Source organism: Silene latifolia, chromosome Y (genome assembly GCF_048544455.1).
Source record: "Silene latifolia isolate original U9 population chromosome Y, ASM4854445v1, whole genome shotgun sequence".
Classification (NCBI taxonomy): domain Eukaryota; kingdom Viridiplantae; phylum Streptophyta; class Magnoliopsida; order Caryophyllales; family Caryophyllaceae; genus Silene; species Silene latifolia.
In genome coordinates this window covers 27,774,616-27,799,080 of record NC_133538.1, presented here as the reverse complement: position 1 = coordinate 27,799,080, position 24,465 = coordinate 27,774,616, and the positions used below count along the sequence as shown (strand labels likewise).

At 36.9% G+C, this 24,465-nt stretch overlaps 2 protein-coding genes and 1 non-coding gene across 3 annotated transcripts; 1 reads left to right on the top strand and 2 right to left on the bottom strand.

Annotated features, from left to right (window-relative positions):
- Nucleotides 1–2,403: 2,403 nt before the first annotated feature.
- On the bottom strand, nt 2,404–8,521 carry LOC141627761 (uncharacterized). Its single transcript, XM_074440982.1, has 3 exons — nt 7,973–8,521; nt 7,211–7,750; nt 2,404–2,508 (listed from the first exon to the last, which is right to left on the bottom strand). Exons 1-3 carry the CDS (start codon nt 8,519–8,521, stop codon nt 2,404–2,406), a joined length of 1,194 nt encoding a protein of 397 aa, XP_074297083.1.
- A 1,154-nt stretch (nt 8,522–9,675) lies between these two features.
- Nucleotides 9,676–11,620, bottom strand: LOC141627760 (uncharacterized). The gene is made up of 4 exons (XM_074440981.1): nt 11,235–11,620; nt 10,895–11,153; nt 10,213–10,357; nt 9,676–10,115 (listed from the first exon to the last, which is right to left on the bottom strand). The coding sequence occupies exons 1-4, from the start codon at nt 11,618–11,620 to the stop codon at nt 9,676–9,678; spliced, it is 1,230 nt and encodes a 409-aa protein (XP_074297082.1).
- A 10,522-nt stretch (nt 11,621–22,142) lies between these two features.
- On the top strand, nt 22,143–22,249 carry LOC141634590 (small nucleolar RNA R71). Its single transcript, XR_012539317.1, has one exon. It is a non-coding gene; the product is annotated as a small nucleolar RNA R71 (small nucleolar RNA).
- Nucleotides 22,250–24,465: the final 2,216 nt, after the last annotated feature.

The following is a 24,465-nucleotide window of genomic DNA, read 5'->3' as shown; positions in this document are numbered from 1 at the left end:
AGCACAACTTTTACGTTTATTCTTCTCTCTTCCTTTACCAGTTCTCGTTGACAACGAGAATTGATTTGAGAATTGATTTTTAAAAACAAATACCACATTTCGATTCAATGTGAGTACACTCAAGTGACGTTCCGTACTAAGTAAGCAAAAGACCCGGAACTCCGAGTCTTTCTCTTTTACATATTCCATGTCTGGAAATAGAAACCTTTCATTAGCACCCAATTTAGAACGAGCTTTTATCAACGGGATTCTACTATAAACCCGGAAAACAAACCAGAACATCTCCTTGTTCTTGATCAAGGACGAAAGGCAAAATCATTCCCTACAAAAACATCACATCACAAAGAATCGACCTCTCACCACCAGGTACATCCCCGCTTGCACCTTCATAATCCTCGAACGAAGGACAGCAAAGAACGAGTAGATCTAAGCCTACCAATTTCCAAAAAATGACAAACCAACAGGAAAAACATGCCTCCAAGGTGAGACCTGAACCCACAAAGTCTAACCCTTTTCCCAAAAAAAAAAAAACACCCCAAAAACACAAACAAACGTCTACCAAAAATGTTAGTCTAACCTAAACAAAAAACTCAAAAACCTTAAAGCAGTCTACTCTTCCGATGCCCTCGGAGGAAGATCCGTTAGACTTGAGCTCCATAACGTTCATGAATTCGACCGTGACCCAGTGCATGAACAATAGATACCACCGACATGTCAAAACAATGACAACACATAAGGGACAAGCCACCTTCCCAATTTCTCCAGAGACAAGGTCACATTCAAAGGCCTTACAAACCGAAGCCAAAAGCTATTCACCCAAAGCAAAAACAAAAAAAAAACCCATAGCCAGAAGATACTCAGGCGAAGGCCAAGACCCGAGCCAAAATCAAAACAAAACAACATTGAGACCCTCTAAAAAGGCCGAAATCCAAAGAAAGCGTCCAACACACAAAATCCCGAACCAGTGAGTCCAAACCACAAAGTCCAGGACCAATGAGTCCAAAGCCCAGGAGCAATGAGTCCAACACAAAAAATCCCGGACCAATGAGTCCAAACCACCATGTCGAGGACCAATGTGTCCAAAACCTCAGACCAATAAGTCCAACACAAAAACCTCGGACTAATGAGTCCAAACCGCCAAGTCCAGGACAAATGAGTCCAAAGCGCGGGAACAATGAGTCTGACACGGCTGTCGCAACCATATCAAAAATAAAACCAACCGATTCTAACTAATATAGTAAAGGTAAGTCGGGTATCGTACTCCACAATGAGGCGGTCACTATGTACTTGTTATTCTAGTCTGTCACGGTCACAAAATGGGCGGTTTTGATTTGATTTGACTAAACAATTGAGCTGAATTAAAAGCAATGAAAGAGACAACAATTAAAAAAAATAAGAGTGAAGAAAGATGTGATCAAATAGAGACAAAGATGCTAGGATGTCGGTTCACCATGATATCACACAATTCTGCTAAAGGTAAGGTTTGTCGGTCTGATGTGAGGAAGGTGAAGGAAAGATCCTTCCGGTCCGCTATCCGCCCTAAAATACTACTAACATAGCTTCCGCCCTAATTAGAGTAGTCGATTGTTCATAACAGGTCTATTGATTCCAATCTTCCGATCTAGGGCTGAATTTAACCGGATTAATTAATTTAGAAGCATGCACTCAACTAAACAATTACAATTATATTGCTATGAAACAATTCTCACAATAAAACCTCATAATCTAATTATAACATCATTGTTTTACAATCATGGCTCCCCTAATCCTAGCAATTAAGAAATTAGCTACTCATGGCGATAATAAAACTGACAACAATTGATGAAGCAATGATAAACATGGTATAAGGGTGAATAAGAAGAAATTGCATAAACTGAAATTAAATGCTAATAGCAATTGGGAGACAAGAAATTAAATGTTGCAAAAGGAATTAATATAAATAAGGAAGAGCAAAGAGTTTACACAATCTGTGATCGGAAAAATGAACGTCGAACAAGAGAAGAAATGTGTCTGCTTAATACTGAATGATTAGTGAATAAAAGATGATAAAAGATTATCAAAACCTAATTAAGTCTTTCCTTTATATAGGAAAGATATTTATTTAACCTAATACGATATTAAAGATATTAAAATCCTACGTCCAATAGCAAAGTGCTCGATCGAGCATATTGGAACTACTCGATCGAGTCAATCCTCCAGCAAAACCTCTTGATCGAGTACATCACTACTCGATCGAGGAACACCATTTTTGTACCTCTCGATCGGAAATATGAAGTATTCGATCGAGGTCTTCTCAACACCAAAAAGGTTTCGATCGAGTGACTTAGTCAACAAAAGTAATCGATCGAATTTACTGCCACTGAAATCAGCATACTTGGATGTTTGGTTGTTTCCGAGACGACTTCAGGCTTCCCAGGACAGTAACATTCCCGCTCCAATTCTTCCATCATCATAAATGCAGGCTAATGGGACAGTAAAAGGCTCAATTCCGTCTTCTGTGGTACATTCCTGCCAATAAGACAAAGCAAACCAAAGTATACGATTCAGGTGACATTTGTAGCATAATACTACGTAAATGACATAGAATTGCGTGCAAATAAGGCTTAAAAAGACTATATAAAAAGCACGCATCAAACCTCCCCAAACCAAACCTTTGCTTGTCCCCAAGCAAAATTATATGCACCTAACTAATGGATCGGAATAAAAAATCAGAGCTAGCTACAAATTGTCCACTTAAAACAATTTAATGCAAGCAAAGTAAGACTTATAGCAAAACTGTCAAATGCAAACGAGTTGTAAGATGTTTATAATAAAGCTGAACTATCGACCTTGCAACACCTTTGATAATGGACTCTCACGGGTCACTCTTCTCTCTTGAAACAAAGGTTAAGCAATCAATATCAATATCTATCTATCTATATTATTAAAGGAAGCTTTTTTCGAGCGATTATAGAGACTCCAAGTTTCCTGAACGACTTTCGACCAATAAAATAAAAGATAATATCTAAATTAAAAGTATAATAAAATATCTTTATTTATATTTATTTAATCTAACTAAATCACTAAAATAAAATAGATAGAAATTTATCTACTACGAGAGGAAAAAATTATCCACCAAGTAACATAAGAATATATAACACATTATTTTATTATTATATCAAATTTTAATATTTCTCATATGTATCTAAGCATTGCAATTGCATTATGGTTGTTAAGAGCTCAGTATGTTATTCCTATCAAATTTAAATATTTCTCATATGTATCGAAACCATGCAATTGCATTATGGTTGTTAAGAGCTCATGAGCAAAAGAAAATTCCGCCGATTTAAAAGTACTACATGGAATAAAACACAAATTCTCATTTGGGACGATCGATATGCATCACAAGCTTGTTATTGGGAATAAAATATGTTTGAATTATTGTAATTAATTTCTTATTCTTATATAAAAGATAAAAGATTAAGGGAAATCTAAATAATTAGGAATTCAAAAAAGTAACGGTTAAAAACGTAAAGGAAATGCTAGAGTTAACCACACAAGAGTAGAGATATACTAAACACGAAACACAAATACCAAACATAGATACAAAACACGTTGACTATGATAAAAACTATACGTCGTACTTCAAGCTTATCAACCACTTATCATACTACACATTATGGAATGTGGTGGTACCTAAGGTTTGTTTAGTTATTGCCGCCATAAACTCCAACCAATCGAGAGTATTGTATCATTGTCTGTTATTATCTTTTTGTTATTATACGGAGTACCAATTAAGAAATGAATATAGAATTTTAATTAATCGAAAAATGTGAGAGTTTAAAAAGTTTCAACCACCTTATAAGTTATAACTACACAAAGACAATGAAATATATAGTCATACTTGAGCACTAGCTGCCTTGATATAATTTAACTTTCATTTTTCAAGAGATATATTATACTCCCTCCCATCCACTCTTTTCTTCCCATTTGAAGTGGGCACGGAGATTAAGGGTGAGGAGTATAATATTGATAAAGATATGAGTGGGGTTTGATAATTGGAGAGAGGTATGAATAGTTAGGATTAAATATTAATAAAGGAGATGGGTGGGGTTTGGTTATTGGAGAGAGGTAGGAATAATTAGAATTAAATATTAAGAAAGGATATAGTGGGGTTTGATGAGTGGAGAGAGGTAGGAGTATAATATTAATAAAAATTTCTCAAAAAGGAAAGGGGAAGAAAACCTGAATAATCCGTTTTAGAAAATAGGGAAGAAAAGAGTGGATGGGGGGAGTATAATTTAAAATTATAAATGTAAAAAATTAATGATACATAACACGTTATCACAAATTTATAATCATCAATCGACTTATTTAGATGAATTGATAATGTAAAGGTTAAAGATTGATGGTTTGATCCAACGATATATTTGTGTATATTATAATATCCCACGTGTGCCATAAGGGCACACATTAATAAATCAAATATGGAAAGATTCATAGGATATTCCCACCACGTTAGAAAAACCCTATTTTTCTGTAAATACATTATACACGATAGAATATTACAAATAGGCCCGTGCATCGCACGGGCATTAAATCTAGTATATATTTAAAAGAGGAACTTTTGAAGCAATTTCATTGGCTACTTAAAAAAAGACTTTTCTAGCGATTTTATTTGCTACAACTTTTGTTCAATAAATTATGTGTATAAAAAGATATACCTTAAGAACACTCTAATATTATAAGATAAGAAATTCATATTATATGATAAGAAATTCGTATTTTTAAACAATGCAAATCACCTAATGACCGTAGAAGTCTTAATAGAACAACTATGCTATGATTTATATAAATACCAAAACAGAAAAGAAAAAAAAAACACTAAAGATCATTCAATAATTATAAAAAGCATAACCTACATTCAAGCTTTTCTTATATGTTACCGTATTATACAATTCATCCCTTACATCTAATATAGTGATGTTTTCATTTGTTTGTATTAAAGATTTATCGGTTATGTGCCTGGATAATGCTCTAGTTTTTGTATTCATGCAGGTACAAATATGTACAATTGATGGATCGGTCAATATGATAATTGATAAGTGATTAAGTGAATTATTGTGAAGTTGATCATCCATGTATATTGAAATCACAAAGAGTGTAGCCATTAGCCTATCAACGTTTTCTTCTAAAGCCATATAACGAGTTATTCATTATAGAGTACAGAACTACTTTGTGTTAGCCAATACTACGTGATCAATTATATATTAAGTTCCCTAAACAAAGTGAAATTTAAATATGTTGCAAGTTTAAAATTCACCAATTAATATTTTTAGTTTATTTTACTAATTATACATAAAGTCGTGATACAAGTTACAAACTATTGAGTTATTGTATAGTTTGTGAATCTTGAGTGATTTGTTTGCTTTTCTTTTCAGATATACAAGGACTAACAATTTCATCTTATTCATGGCGTTGGACAGTCATATGAATATTCGGACAAAATCGGATACGAAACGCAGAAATTCTTATTATTGTATGTTACTCTCATCGTACCAATAAACCTGATATGGAAGAGTCGGTAGATGTCAGTGAAGAAGCAAATAATAACTTGAGATGGAAGAAGACTTTGGAGAATGGATGTTGGTTAGGAAATCTAATCACTCATAGTTTAATTTTAGCGCCAAAACGTATACTTAAAACCTGAGTCTTATTTTCCGTTCCGGAAAGGATCAAAACACTACCATCATAGTATCATACCATGCCCTCCAGTAGATTCGATGCTATTGGCAATATAAATCAATGTAGCTTCACACGTAGATTTGTCCGTTAATTTGTTATACGTTGTTGCTCAGAGTTATATAGTGTTCTATATATTTTTTTTTGGGATTTATTATACTTTTGCATGTTCAAATGGTTTTCTTTGTGTGTTAAAGGGTTAGTAACTACAAAGTTTTGTAGAATTGTATTGACGAGCTTACGGCTTACGCTTTATTTGTTTCCGTTATATTTGTTATTTTCTATAATAAAGTTTTGTAGAATTTCTTAAGATATATATAATTTTTTTTTTTAATAAAACTATCCTAATAAAAGTAAATCTAAAAGTAAAAGTAAGATTATCCTAATAGAAAACTTTACTAAAAAAGGAAATGGAGAGAATATTGTGAATAGATGAATAAGGACAGGGAGAGTTATTTAGAATAGGAGGGAGTATTTTGTTTTTGAGGTTACAACTTTAATATTTATGTGTACACATATATACTAAAATATAAACGGCGCTTCTTAATTTTTCAAACACTCAATCACTAAATATTTTCATAAAAATCAAACAATTAAGATATATTCGATTAAAATTGGATTGGAATTTGGTAATGTTAATAAATCACCTTTTATATTAATATAAGACCCTTTATATGGTAGTTGAGTTTCATCTAACTATATACTCCCAGTATTCCGTTCATTTGTTGTCCTTTTTAATATTGGGTGTTTCAGTGAGTTGTCATTTCTATTTTAAGAATAAACTTAATGGACAATTTGATCATTCACACTGAATTTGTTTCACTTATCATTTGGTAATTGGCCCCTTCCTCTTTCCTTGGTCTTTACAGAGGGAGTAAATCTTGAACTTCATGCACGCAGGATGCATGTTGTATTTGGGTTTAGAGGGATTGAGTGAGGAATTAAAAAATAAACTAGTTTTAAACCCATGCGAAATTGCACGGGTATGTATTTAGGCCAAAATGAATATTTTTTAATGTATATTTGTTTTTGCATTTCTATTGTACGTATCTAATTGGTCTAAATCAACGATGTTCACAATTAATGTTTAAATTTGTTACAAACATGTGTTCACATGCACTGGTTTATAAGGAAATAACATAATCTACTATTGTAAACAAAAAATGCATACATAAAAAACTTTACATTCGGATAAAAGAAATATAATCTAATAATTAACTTTAACATATGCAAGTTATTCTAAAAATTAAAAAATTTCATGATACACTACATTAGTAGTCGTAGTAGAAGTACGCATATCTGAGTCACAAATTAAAATTTTCAAGCCTTCTTTTCGGGTGACCCTGGAAAGTGCGACATAAAGCTGGCCATGGCTAAACACTGGTCTTGGAAGATAGATGCTGACCTGAGATAAAGACTGTCCTTGACTCTTGTTTATCGTCATTGCAAAACAAACAGAGATGGGGAATTGTCTTCTACTGAAACGTACCGAAAATCTACTGGTGTCCGATGGAGTAAGTGTTAGTCGAGCAATATGCACTCTATCACCTTTATGACTACTAGTTAAGACAGTACATCTTATCATGCGTGCCCTCAGCTCTGTCACAATTAGTCTCGTGCCGTTACACAACCCACGTGATTGATCAATGTTTCGCAGAAGCATCACCATAGCACCGACCTTCAACTTCAATTGATGATTCGGGAGTCCGACACATTTAATACTTTTGAGGAATTCAGTAGAGTGAATGCCACCATCACCTGTACCTCTGTCATCACTACACACCTCATCGGAGCTTAAATAAATTCTCTCATCCTTGTTAATAAGCGACAAAACATATTCATTTACTGATTCAACAATCTCGTGAGTAGGGGCCAGGATTGCCCTTTCTTGGAGATATTCCGGATTCCACAATTGTGCTAGCAGATCCGGATAAGTGACATCTACTAATGTCTTAATAGGATTCTTCACATCCTCAATTAGTAAGTCGGCTGGTAATTCTAGATCAACTTCTTGCATCATTTTCACCGCCTGCTATACCATCTCCAATCTCCAAGAGCCATTCGGAGAATTTTCGTAACTCCTTAACTTTTTCAGTTGAACTACCAACTTGCAATCGCATATTTTTGGTCAATCTAAGTACCTATACGTGGTATACGTTTTAAATTATTTAAATACAGTACGACAAAAATAATTTAAGTAAGACTGACATAAAACGGTAATATTGATATTTAAAGAAAGAAATATATATACCTTGCAGAAACACCATAAATACGATGAACACAGGGATGCAGCCACAACATCTGCTCTGTTTCCTTTTGAAACAACCGGTAATGTCTGTCTAAAATCACCCCCGAATACCACAACTTTCCCACCAAACGGCAGTTCAACATTTCCCACGTCCAAAACACGCATTACATCTTTGAAACTTTTATCAAGGGCCTCAAAGCAATGCCTATGAGTCATTGGTGCTTCATCCCATATTATGAGTTTAGCACGTATCAAAAGTTCAGCTAAATCACTGCCGGGCTTAATTCGGGAGCATATGGAATCTTCCGTTACATTAATGGAAATTCCAAACCTGGAATGAGCTGTTACACCACCTAGTATCAATGTTGCTGCAATTCCACTTGACGCAATAGCCACAATAATATCGCCCTTACTCCTGAAACAGGCACACAAAGCACTCCAAAGGAAAGTTTTCCCAGTTCCACCATATCCATAAACAAAGAACACCCCTCCTTTGTTATTTAAAGCAGCTTCCATCATTTCATTATACACCAACCTTTGCTCGTCAGTCATTGAAGATAACTGAATCTCATGTTCTTCACTCAAGGACTGTCTATCGTACTACAACGCATCCATGACTAAACTATTTTGATGATGGGTCGTTGCAGACATGTCTGGGAACGGTATTCCCTCAAATCGATGAGGTGAACTACCATTTATTTGAAGAGAATTTTCAATATCAATAAGTGCATAATTTTGCAACTCTTCATCGGTAAGCTGTAAATCTGTGGTTAAAAAAGTTGCAATATTATCTATGTGATTTTATATACTGCAGCAATAAATTCATAGAATAGATGAAGGAAAGAATGCGAAATATGAAGAATTGTTTTAAAGTTGTTCTAATTAAAATAGCGGTAAATGTTTACTATTAAATGAAGACACACCTTGATTGTTAAGAACAGTGGTTTGCCTACGAAGGATGTCGTCCGATAGCAGTTGCCAAGTTTCGTCCCAAACTTTGCTCGACATAGACAAAGTGCCACAAAATAATAACGCCGTGAACAAATTTCTCAAGTAGAAGCCAGACCCCCAATCAGGTGCTTCATTGATAGCTGCAATATACTCTCGATCATCATCAATTAATCCCAATGCATAACATGCTTCTCTAAATGTCGGATGAACAAAATGATTCACAGTACGAATATCCTCAAAACATTTTGGTCCCTTAACGTGATTCAACATTACTCTCATGAAATACAACTCACCACATTGCGGGGGAACATGAACCAACCTACCAATTGTAAATCCTTTTTTCCTAAGGCTCCATTGACGAAGTTTCTTTTTCCAAACAAATTTTGTTGGAAATTCACAGTAAAATAATTCTTTAGCAACCTGCATCTCTTCTACTGTCGAGTTATTACAGCCCATCCAATTAAGAAATTGTGACACCCCGAGCGAAGTATTTTCTATGACCTCATCAACCCAATCATCATCGTGGAAGACAATAGGTTGCTCGTCCGGAAGATGGTACTGTAGCCTTTCAACATCAGGAGTTCTATAGTGGATATCTTAAATTCTCCAAGCGGCTTCACATGAAGAGAGATATCGACAATCGTAAAACATTATAATCTCATCAAATCGACCAGGGTCCTCCTCATTACGTCGTGTGTAAGACGACTGCATGGTATCTCGATCACAACCCTTATTAATGTACTTAAATAGGTTCTTTATGGATCTAGATTGATTACACCATTCGACATTGATATGAGCCGATATTTCAACAACAACTGAGAGTTATATGGAATGACAAAATCATTTCCCAGGGGCACATCATCTTTAATCACCGTAACTCCTTTCTTGCTTCTCTTGTATATAGGGTACCCATCACCGTCAACCGTTGTTCTCTCGGTGCACGGCTTTGGGTAATATTTTGAGCACTTCTCTCCGACCATACAAGGATATGAGGGCTTTGCTTTACCACACGGTCCATGAAGCATATACTCGCAAACAACACTATGTAAGACGGGATCTGTAGTCGGATCAGGAATCTCCGCGGAAATGATTTTGTCGACATCTGCGGCTGTAGGAAATTTGTCCTCCCGATGTAGGAACAATACTATATGGGCATGAGGGAGTCCACGTTTTTGAAATTCAATAGTATACACGACTGCAAAAAAGACGTTCATAAATGTCATTATATTTTTGTACAGTAATGCTATGTCAGAAACGATATATTAAGTTAAAAGATTAGCAATTGGTAGTACCTCCTCGCGCTCTTCCAAAAATATGTGGATCCTTTAAGTCCCTAATTAACTCATCGAGCTTCATTTTAAAGACACAACAAACAATATCTGGACGGTCCTCGGGTCGCAATCCTCTTTTGGAAACAAATTGTACTATTTCCGGCCACTTTGGATTACAGGTGAAAGTGATGAATAAATCTGGATAACCAAACCACTTACAAATAGTCATGGTATCAAGGAAATTTGCTTTTTTCCAATTGTCACCTCCGGGGAAAGAAGAAGGCACGATAAACCGAGTACCCGCCGAAGATGGCTCAACATCTTCTTTTCCAACATCATTTGAGAGGTTCTTATAATTATCAAATCTAAGTCGATCTTGGTTAAAACGAATGAAATTAAGCCTATGCGATTCGACCAGCATATAACAATCAACTAAAAATTGGTGGAATGTCTTACCAGATAATAAGATCGTTGGAAATTCAACTTCTAGTGGTCTCTCTATAAGATGATAAGCAAACCACTCCCTACACGTTGTTTTTTCACGTGGTTGGTCACTCGTGCTAACACCAATAGAAGAAGCACTATGTAGGATACCCGGCCTATTCCCATCTTCTCCAGATGGATTTAACAAAGGATATTGTATGGGGGTGTATAAAGGGTGCAACTAAGATATCCGCTGTAAACCACCGCACGACCTTCTCACAATAATATCTCGCTTTTCCATATGTGGACCAATATCATCACCCTCAATTAAAGCCGCTACCTCTGAAACTGTTGGAATATTGTAAGTTCTTCCATCACTTGATCTCCTTGAAATCAGTTTGATACTCACTTCACTGTCTATATTTTCAGTCAGTCTATCCCTAACCTTCCTAAATGTCTTTGTAATTGTATTGTGCGAGTCAATCATATTTTCCAACAATCTTATTAACTCGTCATTGAACCTTGATGGATCCCCTAGACTACAATTAAAAATAAAATTGTTGCCTACGAAAAAAAATATTTTAGAAAAAAAATTTATAACGGAAAGAAAATATATTTACCTAATTGCATTTTTTCGATTTTGAACTTCCTCTTCCGTGTCATATATGTAAAGTTGACAGAACTTTGGCCTTGCATCTCCGGTCGGTACCAAAGTCCCTATCCGATGGCAATTTTGACCTCCCATCCTAAAGGTATACGGTCCTTTACCTTGATTGATGGAATGATCGATTTTACCGCCCATAGAAGTGAATGAGAACATCGAGTTATAAGCTCTAATGTTTTCTCTATAATGATTGCTAAATCGATGCTGACCGGTCAACAACGACTTTATAAGTTCAGGCGGCTGCTGTAGAAATGCGAGTTCAACTTTTCCATCAGAACAACAAAGTGAGAACTTAGGACGTCTTGTACCACGTCTTTTATCTTTTCTCTCCTCAAACCACATTAACGCGTGACATTTCTCGCACTCATATTCTGCATCACCACAGTCCCAATATCATTCCCATGCTAAACAATTTTCAAAACAAAATACATAAATTGAGACATAAAAATTAGACTACAATAACGAAAGCATGTTGCAATTCAAATTAAAAAATAAAAAGTCATGAATGAACTAACCGTCATTATTTAACGGCACGGAAGTATTTTGCTGAGTTCTCGAGGATTCACCATGTGAATAAGATGCATTCAAAAAACAACTACATGGTGTTTGTTCAATTCGGTTTACAGACAGAATCACTTCATTGAAAGCTTCACCATATTCAGCACATAGATCTCTCACTAAGCGCTCAACAATATCGGTCGGACTACATATAAGTTCAACACAACGTTTTTAATTAAAATTTAGGCTTTCACAAACGTTAACACATGTTAAATGTAAAAAATTAAATATAGATATATACCTGTCACGTTAGAGGTTGCTCGTGTAAAATTGACCGTATTTTGAGAAACGTTACTATGAATGCTACCAACACGTTTCTTAGAGAATCGCGACTGTCTTTTTTCTCTTGCCGTTCTCGCCCGTAACTGATTAGGCGTTACAATAAGAGTGTTGGAATATGATAGAGGAGGATCATTAAAAACATTACTTGGCGGGGTTGTTATCGCTATCTGTTCACTTGTAGTTCTTCTGCTGCTTCGTTGACACGGGGTATGAGAAACTGAAATTTTCACAATTGGAAATGACTTATTATAATTTTGTAAAAAGAACAAGTGAAACAGGATTAAAATAAAAATGTAAAATATTGAATATATGTAGTAAAATATTAACAATTAAAAATAAAGAAGTACCTTTGGTAATGTCAGATAGCGATACTCGATTTGACATTAATTGTGGCGTATTGTCCGTAATCATCAAGCTTCTTTCCGATATCCGAACACCTATATTGGTAAACCATAGCGACAAAGACAAATTATGTCAAACGTTATATTTTATCGTACATTTTGTAACCGTAAACAACATGGACTTTATGTAAACACATCTCGAACAAAATTAAAAGGCCAAACGATATCACATATGGGCTGAGGACGACCCAATTTGCACTCAACATCTCGAACAAAATGAAAAGGCCAAACGATATCAGCAATGAGCTGAGAACGACGAAATTTGGGCTCAACATTTCTTTTATTCTCGTCCAGCCCAACTATCTAAAAGACCGTAATACAAACCCACCCGATATAAACTTCGGCCTGACAACAATACAATTTGGGTCAAAGCAGTACAGCCCAACATCATAAAATAAACCCTAATAATATCCCCTACTATATATACCCCCCAACAAATGAAACCCTAAAGTTCCGTCTCAATCCATTACAACCCTCTCTCTCTCTCTCTCTCTCTCTCTCTCTCTCTCTCTCAATAAAAACAATGCTTATCTCCGAAAAAATTACATCCTCCCATCTAAAAACAATGCTTTTCTCAGTAAAAATTACATCCTTTCATCTCCTCCCTCGTTATCCCTAATTCAGATTACCCACTCTTCATTCTCCCACCTCTTCCTTCCGCATGCATACGGTCATCGACATGGTGAAGGTCGAAATCTTGTTGTTTGGAGCGTTTTTTAATATGCTATATCATGGTAGGTTCACTTTCACTGTATTCTATGATTTTATTTCCGCCGATTAATTCATTCAATTCAAATTATATTCGATTTTTTAAAAATGCTTGTTAATAATCTTAGATCTATCAATTTTATGAGTTAATGGTTATTATAAATTCGACATAGATTTTATTTTCTAAAATCAATATCACATGTTGCTTATTTAAAATGCTTTTTGTTAGATCTATGAGTTTTTAAAATGCCGCTTAATGACTTAATTTGAAATTATTCTCAACTTTTTTAAAATAAAATGGTTGTTATATTGTTAGATCTATCAATTTTACGACATAATTGAGTTGATGCTAATTAGAAAATCGACATATAATTAAAATGGTTGTTTATAATGTTAGATCTATCAATTTTATAACATATATGACCTGATGGTAATTTGAAAGTGATCGGAGCCATTTGGTGTTCACAATTAAGCATATGTGGTCGTTGGTCAATGGTCGATACAAAACACAATTTATACTTCACAAACAACTCTACAATTAGTAAAGAGGCAAGTAAAGGTCGGATCCCAAGGGACGGGTATTGAAATGAAGATTCTATTGTAACTAGTGGTGTCTAGGGGTGTCACAAATTGGGTTGATGTAGAAGGTTACTAAACTAAGATAGCAATGAAAATAAACTAACAAGGTAAATAAAATAAGGGTGTAAACAATTGATTAAAAGCACTAGGGTGTCATGGGTTCATAGGGGAATCATGGGATATGATCATACAAACATGTTCTCAAATTATAAGCAAGCAATTATTGTTGTGATGGATTGAGTTGGGTTATATCTTACAATCCAAGGAAAGTTTGGGTCCCGGAGCCGAATCTCTTGGATTGTACAACACCTACAAGTCGACTTAATCTTCCCTACTTAACACATGCATGGTCTAACAAGACTCGAGTTGGGTTATGTCTTACAAGTCAAGTTGAAAGGATAGAAGATGATAGTAAATGCAAGGATTCATAGGCTTAGCATTTCATCAAATATAACATGTGCATGTATTAAGATCAAAACAAGCAAGCAAATAAGATATGAAAGCATATTAATTTAAGCATGAATCATTCCCCATGTTGGTTTCCCCCTAATCACCCATTAAACCCTAGCTAAGAGACTACTCACTCATTATCATATTGATCATGCTAGAAAGGTTGTCAATCATACTAACATAATGAAACATGATGAATAAATGAAAGTAATTAGCAATAATTAAAAAGGGATTAAGAGATTATACCTACTAATGATTCCAATAATAAAGCAAGAATAATAGAAGTACTTGAATCCTAGATTGAGAGGTTGTCAATCTCCCAATAATAACCCAAATAATCTTCAATTACCCAAAATAAAGTAAGAACAAGAGAGAGATTAAAGAACTAAAACTTGGATTAAAACTTGATTAATATTTGATTACAATATTGAAGAGAGATTTGATTGATATTAACTACACTAATTATTGATAAGAAGAACATGCTCCTCTAATTAGACTAATGGGGTATTTATAGTGAAAATTAGGGAGGATGCATTAGGGTTAACTAAGGGCTAAACTAGTAATTACACTTTTTAAGTTGAGCAAGGAGCCTCCGGGATTATCCGAGAGAAGGGCTTCTCTTATCGATGCTTGAGGAATGAAAACGTGCTGTGCTGCGATCCGTGCGGATGGGAGTCGGGACGGCCGGATCTGGGCTGAGGGATCCGAGCGGATTCTTGGGCAAGACGCTCGGACTGGCGACGGGGAATCCGAGCGGATTCCTTTGCGGGACGCTCGGATTGGCGAGGACGGACGGATTCTCTACAATCCGTTCGGATTGTAGTTCAGCAACTTTCCTTCTTCTTTTTCTTCCCTTTTCTTCATGAATTCCTTGGGGATTTCCTTGGGGACTCAAGGATCCTTTTCTCAACAATGCTCTTCTACTATGCTATGTACAAAGGCCTTCTAGTCTTGTCTCTCCTTGATGCTTGGTCATTGAATATGATCAATTTAGCCTTGTTTTGCCATGAAAATGCAAGATTCTTACTCCTTTCCTACCAAGGGATCAAAATCTCAAAGAATATGCAAAACAAAGAACTAAAGATAAGAAATGACCCAAATAGGCACTAAAAAGCATAGAAACAATGGTAATTCGGGGGCTAAATATGCGCCAATTATGGTCACATCAAATATCCCCAAACCGAACCTTTGCTCGTCCCGAGCAAAGAGGTGACAAAGACTAGGACCAATACTAACCTAACCTAATAATAATAGCCGATATGAGACAATTAGCGGGTCTCACTCCGCCCCTTCAACTCACAACAAGACAACCATGAGGTAGGATGCCTTCTTGCAAGGCAAGGTGGGTCTTGCCAAAATGGCGACACATCCAAACTTTAAAGCACACAAAAACACATAATGGATGCATCTACAAAAGAATAGCCACTTTCCTCATCTAAGTGGCGGAAATTATCTACAAGGGAAGCAATTCAAGGGTACACAATCCTTCATAAATGCAATTTGTTCAAACAACTAAGCCTAGAAGGATACCAATAAATCACCTCCAAAAGGTGTCAAGCTAGGGTACCTTTGTCCTCAATCGTTAAATGCTTTTGTCAAGAGTAGACTCCCTATGGTGTTAGAAACACTGGAGGATCGCGGAATTCCCCCTCTTGCCTAGACAAGAAGAAGGGTCGTCCCCTCTCTACCATGCACAAAAATGGATATGATGGATAAAGGGATCAATAGATATTTGAGTTTCATTTTGGGAGTTTGCTTTCATTTTTGTTTTCCCCCCAATTTCTTGTGGTATTTGACTCTTTGAGAACACTTTCTTTGCCATTCTTTTTGATTTTTGGCATTTCAATACTTGACAACTTTTTGCATTTCTTTTGAACATTTTCAAAGTCACCCCATATGTAGGGAGGGTGCCTTATTTTTGAAGCTTTAGGAGTCTATTTTTGCTCCTCTTTTCTTTTGATGCATTTTTGCAAACTTTCTTTCATTTTTCATTTCATTGAACTCAAATTGATTTCTTTTTGTGCCCATTCCCTTTGATGACAAAAATATGGTAGAACATGGATGAATGATGGAAGTATGCATGGTTTCAAGGGTCACCTTGGAATAAACGGTAGCCAAGGAGTTATCACACCACAAGGTACTCTTGACTAGGCCTTAAACCATGGGTCAAAGGATACTAGCATGACACATCCTAGGGTGTTTTACAAGTATTCTAACAAGCAAAGTCTTAAGAATAAAAAGCATCTACTAGGGCCTATATACATTTGTCAAGCTTCCCAAATAGACGGTTTCGCAAAGTTTTTCTAACATGCAAACTACATGCCATGATGCAACTAACATATACACATCCTAATGCAAATGATTCTACCAACTAATATGCCATATAAACTAAATGCAAGTCCTAAGTTCACATTGTTTTACCGCATTAATCAAAATAAAGCCACATAGTCATTAACATAAAGAGGAAAAAGGAGATTGGAAAGATCATACCATGCGGTCTTCAATATCCTCATGTCTCGGATGTGGCATAGTCAATCAAAGTGAACAAGGATAAAACAAACACAATATATACAAGACAATATATACAAAGGAAATGAACTTGTTTTTGGATTTTTCAATTTTTAAATTTTTATGATTTTTGAAATTTTTCAATTTTTATGGTTTTTGAATAAAAGTTAAGTGTTAGAATTCCCATCCCCACACTAATATGGGCATTGTCCTCAATGGCCAAAATGATGGAAATTATGCAAAGATGATGCATGATTTCTATACTAAATGCAATTCTACACTAAGCTATACTACATGATGCATGGTTTTTGTTATGACAGAGAGGATAATTTAAATTACCTCCCGTTGCGTATGCATTAACTTCCCCAAACCAAATAAGACACTATTGCTAATGTCAAAGCATGGGGGAGTTCATGCACACACTATGCTATGCATGAAACTAGATTGTCATTTTGGATTTTACAAAAATGGGAACAATAAAGAACACCTCAAAGGAACCGAGGTGTGAGTCCTTTGATGTTGCTAGGACTAAACCAACAATGATCAAAATGAAATAAAATACAAAGAGATATAGACAAACCGTGGGAGAGTAGGAATCTCCAAGGCTAGTCTTCCATCATGCTATTATCATCACCACTTCCCTCATGAGAAGTGGTCACATTGCCACTTTCCTTATCACTTTCTTCTTTGCTTTCCTCATCATTATCTTCACCATCTTCACCATCTCTTTCTTCATTTCCACTTGCTTCTTCCTCAATATTATCATCAATCTCCTCATCATTTCCAACATCCTCATTGTCTTCCACCACGTCCCTTGATGCACCCGGAAATAAGGCTTCTCTATCCGCCCAACTAGGCAAAGGACAAGATGGATCAAGGAGTCCTTGCCTAGCTAGATGTAGGAGGGGAGGATATTGAGCCAAATATGCATTCTTCCGATCTTCATAAGCTTGCTTGTGCATGGCTTGCATAAGAAGAGTTACATAGTCTTTCCCAATTTCAACTCCTTGCGGTTTGAACTCTTCATAATCATAAGGGTAAGGTGGTATAACAATGGAAGAGGAGGGGGTTTCATGATCACCCTTTTGTTGTTGGATGATGTACTTGGCTTCCTTGGATAGGGGAAGTAAATAGTTGGTCCGGTGGACACTAAGACGGCAAATCTTTGCGGGTAAAGTGAATGATCGAGCCTCACTTGTAAGCCACCCATACTTGGTATCAAGGGGATTGTGAGCAACCCACTTAAACTTGTTAATCAAGATGGACATATCAATAAGATGGCCACCATCCTTAGCCGTGTACTTGCTATCCTTATTGAAATTAGGATCAAAGTGCTTGGCTAGGGCCGTGACAAGGCCGCCATTAACAATAACGGTTTGACCCTTCTTCCCACTATCTACATGGAGCCATCTATCAACCAATAGCCTCAAAGAATTGTAAGGCTTGGTGTGAATTCTTCCAATATTCAAAGTTGATTCAAGGAGAATAAAATCGAGTCCCGTGAAATGATTGGTGTCTTTCCTAGCAATTATGGTATTTCCCACAACTTTGTGCCATATTCTTATGCCCGGATGATGGACCAAAAGAGCACGACAAGCTTTAAAATCTTCAAATTTCTTCCCAGAGATTGCCTCCCAAAGAGGCTCGGGATCATACTTCCCATATTGCTTATAAAATTTATGTTCATCGCTAAGACCCAAAATTTCACCCAATTAGGAAAGGTGATGCGTCTACTAGTGTTAGCTAGACGAAACTCAATATTTTCCCTATTCTCAACTTTTGTCACTTTTAAAGAACTTAAGAATTCCAAGACAAGGGAGGGGTATGTTACTTCCTTCATTTCAAACAATTTCTTTAAACCCATGGCATTGAAAAAGACTCTTGTTTGTTCAAGAACACCCAACTTCTCTAAAGCATCTTGGCATATGAATTTGGTGGATTGAATTTGTTTCATAGCAAACTTGACAAATGTATTTCTATGGGAATCGGAAATGAATGTCACCTCCGGGTAATGCAAGAGTTGATTAATTACCGGAGTAGAGGGTGATGCTTCCATAGGAATTTGTTGTTGTTGTTGCACTTCCAAGCTTGGTGTTGATACCACCATTGCCAAAGCTTTCTTCATTTGTAGAGCTTTTTGCCTTTGAGAGAGAGTTGTAGCCTTTGGTGCCTTTGTTGCCTTTGCTTTTGCTTTTGTTGCTCCCTTTGTTCTTGCCATTTGATGAGCTAACCAAGAAAAAGATCAAAAATCTTCAATTTGTAGAATGCCCAAATCGATTTTGAAGGTGAAAGGCTTTGCCTTTATGAGAACAAAAATCGACTCAAAGGTGAAGATTTTGTTCTTGGTTTTGATTGTTAATGAAGATGGAGTGATTGATTTGTTATTTGAAAGATGGTTTGATTTGATTTTGGTGAGTTTTGTTGAGGGTTTTTGTTTTTGAGATGGAGAGGATGAGGGTTTTGATGTTATGGGTAGTGTTTATGAGTGAATGAATGAATGAATGAAGGTGGGGTGGGTATTTAAAGAACTTGACAATTTTAGGACGCAGGGACAATCCGTGCGGATTAGGCGCAATCCGCTCGGATTCTTCAGCTTCAAATTTTCAAAAATCCCGCCTAGAGACGGGCGGATTCTGGGGAATCCGCTCGGATTCTTTTTGAGAGACGGGCGGATTTTGCTTAGGACGGGCGGATTCCAGTCCAGAGATTTTTCTTTGTTTTTCTTGGTTTGCAAGACGGGCGGATTGTTCAAAAGACGGACGGATTTACGTGAGACGGCGTCTTTCCGTAAATCCGCTCGGATTCTTCAACGATCAAGAATTTTTGCAATTTCAGCTCGGCCCAAGACGGGCGTCTTCTCACAGGATGCTCGGATCCTCTGCAGACGGGCGATTCTTAGGAATCCGCTCGGATTGGTCTTGTGTACACGGATTGATTCCATCCGTGCACCAACGCATTCCCTTATCATTCTTTCTTTCTTTCTTTCAAATCTTGTGTTCTTCATTGTGGGGCACTACTAAGGCATGAATAGCCTAGGCAATTGCCATCCCCACACTAAGGTAAAGCACTACACATCAATTAAAATCATTAGTCCCTCCCTCACTTCTCTCTTACATGACAATTATTTTGATCAAAGTAAAAATAAATCCATAAATGACAAAAATGCAATACAAAAATTAAATGTAAGTTAGGGAGTTAGAAATATTTACAAGTGGTGGTTTAGGGAGGACTCCACCAAACTCTCATTCTTGATGAGATGTCAAGGGGGCATGTTCAAGGTGTTGTTGATGTTGCTCAACACCTTGAAGAAGTAATCAAAAGCTTGTTCATTGTTATGATAGAGGTCCTCAATAGACCGTGGCCCTTGTTGTTGATCATGATCGATGGCATGCCCAATGTAGGGATTAAAGATCCCTTCAAATTCGTCGTCCCAAAGACCACAAACTTCATTGAGTTGATCATTGAAAATCTCTTGCTTAGATGGAGACAACTCTCCCAATTTCTTTTCTTGGCCAATGAGGCCATCTTCTTCTTCCTTGGTTGATTTTGATGAGCTTTGCAAGCTCTCTTTGTCAAAATTCACTTGCTCTTTGAATGGAGCATCTTCAACTTTCTTCCTCCATTGGAGTTCCGATTTCTTCTTTTCATCTTTTCGGCTATAATGATCAATCATGAAACATGGCTCATGCAAACGAGGAGCTCTCATGGTCTTGTCAAGATTAAAAGTTATGCTTTCATCTCCCACTTCTAGAGTGAGTTCTCCATGTTTCACATCAATCACCGCACCCGCGGTGTGTAGGAAAGGTCTTCCTAAGATGATTGGAATGTTGGAATCTTCCTCCATATCAACAATGACAAAGTCCACCGGGATGAAAAACTTCCCAATTCGCACGGGGACATCTTCCCATATCCCTAGCGGTGTCTTCCTCGATCTATCGGCCATTTGAAGAGTGATATTGGTACATTTAAGCTCTCCCATTCCCAACCTTTTACTTACCGAGTACGGCATGACACTCACACTAGCCCCTAGATCACATAAGGCTTTGTTGATCGTTGTGTCGCCAATGGTACACGGTATTGAGAAGCTTCCGGATCCTTTAACTTTGGAGGTGAACTCCCTTGAAGTATGGCACTACTCACCTTAGTGAAGGCGATAGTCTCAAGTTTCCGGATTGACTTCTTCTTTGTGAGGATATCTTTCATGTACTTTGCATAGGCCGGAACGTGATTGATTAATTCCGTGAAAGGAATTGAGACTTCTAAGTTCTTCACAATTTCCATGAACTTTCCAAGTTGATCATCAAATTTAGGCTTGGCTTGACGACTTGGAAAAGGAAGTCTAATCACAATGGGCTCCTTTTCTTTGGCTTTGTCTTCATTTTTCTTTGAGCTTTCTTCTTTTGATGATTCCCCTTCTTTGGGACCTTGCACCACAACTTCATTCTCACTAGCTCTCACAACTTCATCCTCAACTTGCTCCTTCGGTACTTCATACCTTGTACCACTTCTCAAGTGAATGGCACTAACCGTTTCATGTCTAGGGGGATTACTTTGTGGTGGTAATTGCCCCTTTTGTCTTTGTGAGCTAGAAGATGCTAGTTGAGTTAATTGTGTTTCCAACATCTTGGTGTGAGCTAGAATGTTGTTGATGGTGGTGTCTTTTGCTTGGCTATCTTTTTGCATTTGGGTGAAAAATTCTTGTTGATTCTTTTGCATTTGGAGGACCGCTTTTTGGACATCAAAACCTTGGTCATTGTGGTGATTGTATGGATTTTGATTTTGGTAACCTTGGTTTTGATTGAAAAAGGGTCTTTGATTTTGATTTCTCATGGGTGGTGGAGTGTATGTTGTTTGAGGGTTTTGAGCATTTTGGCTTTTGTATGAGAGATTTGGATGGAACTTGGTGTTTTCATTGTAAAAATTTGAATAAGGGGTACCACTTTTGTAAGCTTGGAAAGCATTAACTTGTTCGGTTGTTCCCCTACACTCACTTGAGTCATGACCCAAGGTTCCACAATTCTCACATATCCCGCTTGGGATTGATGAGGATGCCGTCATGGCATTGACATGATGCTTTGATGATTTTGAGTTTTCCTCAAGTCTAGCCATAGCTTGTTCAAACTTCAAGTTGATTGTGTCAATGTGAGCACTAAGTTGAGCACCCAATTGAGTAACGGTGTCCACTTCATACTTTCCTCCTCTAGTAGCCTTCATGAGGCCTACTATATTGTGAATTATGGACCGCCATTTCCTCAATCTTGTTCCATGTTTGATTGTCATCAACTTCGGTGAACATTCCATTTGATCCCATATTGAGAATGTTCCTAGAATCTTCATATAAACCATTCCAAAATTGTTGCACTAAAAACCATTCGCTAAGTCCATGGTGAGGACATGAGCGACAAATACCTTTGAACCGCTCCCAAGCTTCATACAAAGACTCTTCATCCCTTTGCTTAAAACCCGTAATTTGAGCTCTTAGCATATTGGTCTTTTCTGGTGGGTAGAATTTTTTGTAGAAAGCTAGAGCTAGCTTCTTCCAAGAATCTATTCCAAGGGTGGCCTTATCAAGGCCCTTCAACCATTGCTTTGCGGTGCCGATTAACGAAAAAGGAAATAAGACCCATCTTATTTGGTCTTGAGTCACGCCCGTTTGAGAGATAGCTTCACAATAATCGCAAAAGGTTTCCATATGAGAATGAGGGTCCTCACTAGGCATTCCCCCGAATTGGCTCCTCTCAACTAGTTGAATGAAGGCGGACTTGGCAATAAAGTTTCCGGTAAGATGTTGTGGGGTAGGAGTACCATTTGGTAAATCCTCCTCGGTGGGTATAGAGTGTGACGAGAATTTAGGCATTGTAGGTGGATTTTGTGTGGTATTGTTTAATGGGTTCTCTTCTCCTTCTATTGCGAAAGGATTGACAAACTCACTAGTGGGTTGAACAACTTCACCAACACCTCCCAAATTCCTCCTAACAAGTCTCCTATTATTCGTCAAGGTTCTTTCGATTTCACGGTCAAAAGGTAACAAATCTCTGTGTAACCTTCTAGACATGCAAAATATCAAACAACTCAAAAACAATTACAACAAACCTTGAGGAGTTTTACTTCCCCAAGGTGAAAAAAAAACACAACTAAAAACAATAAAAGAAATATTAAATCAATTAAACACCGTCCCCGGCAACGGCGCCATTTTTGATCGGAGCCATTTGGTGTTCACAATTAAGCATATGTGGTCGTTGGTCAATTGTCGATACAAAACACAATTTATACTTCACAAACAACTCTACAATTAGTAAAGAGGCAAGTAAAGGTCGGATCCCAAGGGACGGGTATTGAAATGAAGATTCTATTGTAACTAGTGGTGTCTAGGGGTGTCACAAATTGGGTTGATGTAGAAGGTTACTAAACTAAGATAGCAATGAAAATAAACTAACAAGGTAAATAAAATAAGGGTGTAAACAATTGATTAAAAGCACTAGGGTGTCATGGGTTCATAGGGGAATCATGGGATATGATCATACAAACATGTTCTCAAATTATAAGCAAGCAATTATTGTTGTGATGGATTGAGTTGGGTTATATCTTACAATCCTAGGAAAGTTTGGGTCCCGAGCGAATCTCTTGGATTTTACAACACCTACAAGTCGACTTAATCTTCCCTACTTAACACATGCATGGTCTAACAAGACTCGAGTTGGGTTATGTCTTACAAGTCAAGTTGAAAGGATAGAAGATGATAGTAAATGCAAGGATTCATAGGCTTAGCATTTCATCAAATATAACATGTGCATGTATTAAGATCAAAACAAGCAAGCAAATAAGATATGAAAGCATATTAATTTAAGCATGAATCATTCCCCATGTTGGTTTCCCTAATCACCCATTAAACCCTAGCTAAGAGACTACTCACTCATTATCATATTGATCATGCTAGAAAGGTTGTCAATCATACTAACATAATGAAACATGATGAATAAATGAAAGTAATTAGCAATAATTAAAAAGGGATTAAGAGATTATACCTACTAATGATTCCAATAATAAAGCAAGAATAATAGAAGTACTTGAATCCTAGATTGAGAGGTTGTCAATCTCCCAATAATAACCCAAATAATCTTCAATTACCCAAAATAAAGTAAGAACAAGAGAGAGATTAAAGAACTAAAACTTGGATTAAAACTTGATTAATATTTGATTACAATATTGAAGAGAGATTTGATTGATATTAACTACACTAATTATTGATAAGAAGAACATGCTCCTCTAATTAGACTAATGGGGTATTTATAGTGAAAATTAGGGAGGATGCATTAGGGTTAACTAAGGGCTAAACTAGTAATTACACTTTTAAGTTGAGCAAGGAGCCTCCGGGATTATCCGAGAGAAGGGCTTCTCTTATCGATGCTTGAGGAATGAAAACGTCTTTGTCTTTGCGATCCGTGCGGATGGGAGTCGGGACGGCCGGATCTGGGCTGAGGGATTCGAGCGGATTCTTGGGCAAGACGCTCGGATTGGCGAGGGGGAATCCGATCGGATTCCTTTGTGGGACGCTCGGATTGGCGAGGACGGACGGATTCTCTACAATCCGTTCGGATTGTAGTTCAGCAACTTTCCTTCTTCTTTTTCTTCCCTTTTCTTCATGAATTCCTTGGGGATTTCCTTGGGGACTCAAGGATCCTTTTCTCAACAATGTTCTTC

What these genes read in the sequence shown, in the direction of transcription:
- LOC141627761 (XM_074440982.1), bottom strand. Translation starts at nt 8,521, where the DNA reads ATGACTGACGAGCAAAGGTTGGTGTATAATGAAATGATGGAAGCTGCT. An exon ending in ATTTATGGTGTTTCTGCAAG is followed by an intron (nt 7,751 to 7,972) that starts GTATATATATTT and finishes ATGGTATAGCAG; the next exon opens with GCGGTGAAAATGATGCAAGA. An exon ending in CGGACACCAGTAGATTTTCG is followed by an intron (nt 2,509 to 7,210) that starts GTACGTTTCAGT and finishes TCTTATTGGCAG; the next exon opens with GAATGTACCACAGAAGACGG.
- LOC141627760 (XM_074440981.1), bottom strand. Translation starts at nt 11,620, where the DNA reads ATGTGGTTTGAGGAGAGAAAAGATAAAAGACGTGGTACAAGACGTCCT. An exon ending in AATCGAAAAAATGCAATTAG is followed by an intron (nt 11,154 to 11,234) that starts GTAAATATATTT and finishes TTTTAATTGTAG; the next exon opens with TCTAGGGGATCCATCAAGGT. An exon ending in TGGAAAAGCGAGATATTATT is followed by an intron (nt 10,358 to 10,894) that starts GTGAGAAGGTCG and finishes TGTAATCCAAAG; the next exon opens with TGGCCGGAAATAGTACAATT.